At 60.7% G+C, this 641-nt stretch overlaps 1 protein-coding gene across 1 annotated transcript in view; it reads left to right on the top strand.

The window, feature by feature from the left end:
* The window catches only part of MAP3K10 (mitogen-activated protein kinase kinase kinase 10), a 13,467-nt gene that overhangs the window by 8,288 nt on the left and 4,538 nt on the right, over positions 1–641 (top strand). Inside the window, exon 5 of the mRNA XM_027855442.1 lies at positions 273–513. Coding sequence (XP_027711243.1) covers positions 273–513 — 241 coding nt within the window. The remainder of the gene's footprint in view (positions 1–272; positions 514–641) is intronic.

Genomic DNA, 641 nt, shown 5'->3' with positions numbered 1-641 from the left:
TGGGAGTGTGCATGCATGTGCATGTGTGTGATGTGTGAATGTGTGTGATGTGTGCATGTGTGGTGCATACGTGTACATGTGTGTGATGTGTGAGTGTATGCATGTGTGCATGTGTGTATGTGTGTGCATGTGTGTGATGGTGGGAGTGTGTATGCATGTGCATGTGTGTGTATGTTTGCGATGGTGGGAGTGTGTAATGTGTGTGTGCAGGGGGAGGGGGAAGGGGCCCCCGGGGGAGGGGAGACCCCCGCCCAGCCCTCCCTGTGCCCTAGGAGCTCCGGAGCCGGGAGGAAGAACTCCTGAGAGCAGCGCAGGAGCAGAAGTGGCAGGAGGAGCAGCTTCGGCGGCGGGAGCAGGAGCTGGCTGAGCGCGAGATGGACATCGTGGGGCGCGAGCTGCACCTGCTCATGGATCAGCTGAGCCAGGAGCGGCCGCGTGTCAAGAAGCGTCGGGGCCACTTCAGGCGGAGCCGCCTCAAATTGAGGGACAGCAACAATATCAGCCTGCCCTCAGGTAGCTGCTGCTCGTAGAAAGCCAGCCCTGAGAAGCCCTGAGAGCCCAGAGCCAGAGACTGTCCCAGCTGGGGGTGGCCCTTAGAACAGGGGATGTCAGGGCCGGGAGGGGCCCTAGAACAGGGGATG

Source organism: Vombatus ursinus, unplaced genomic scaffold (genome assembly GCF_900497805.2).
Source record: "Vombatus ursinus unplaced genomic scaffold, bare-nosed wombat genome assembly UNPS02010822.1, whole genome shotgun sequence".
Classification (NCBI taxonomy): Eukaryota; Metazoa; Chordata; class Mammalia; order Diprotodontia; family Vombatidae; genus Vombatus; species Vombatus ursinus.
The sequence above is the reverse complement of the archived record's forward strand: the minus strand, read 5'-3'. Positions and strand labels throughout refer to the sequence as shown.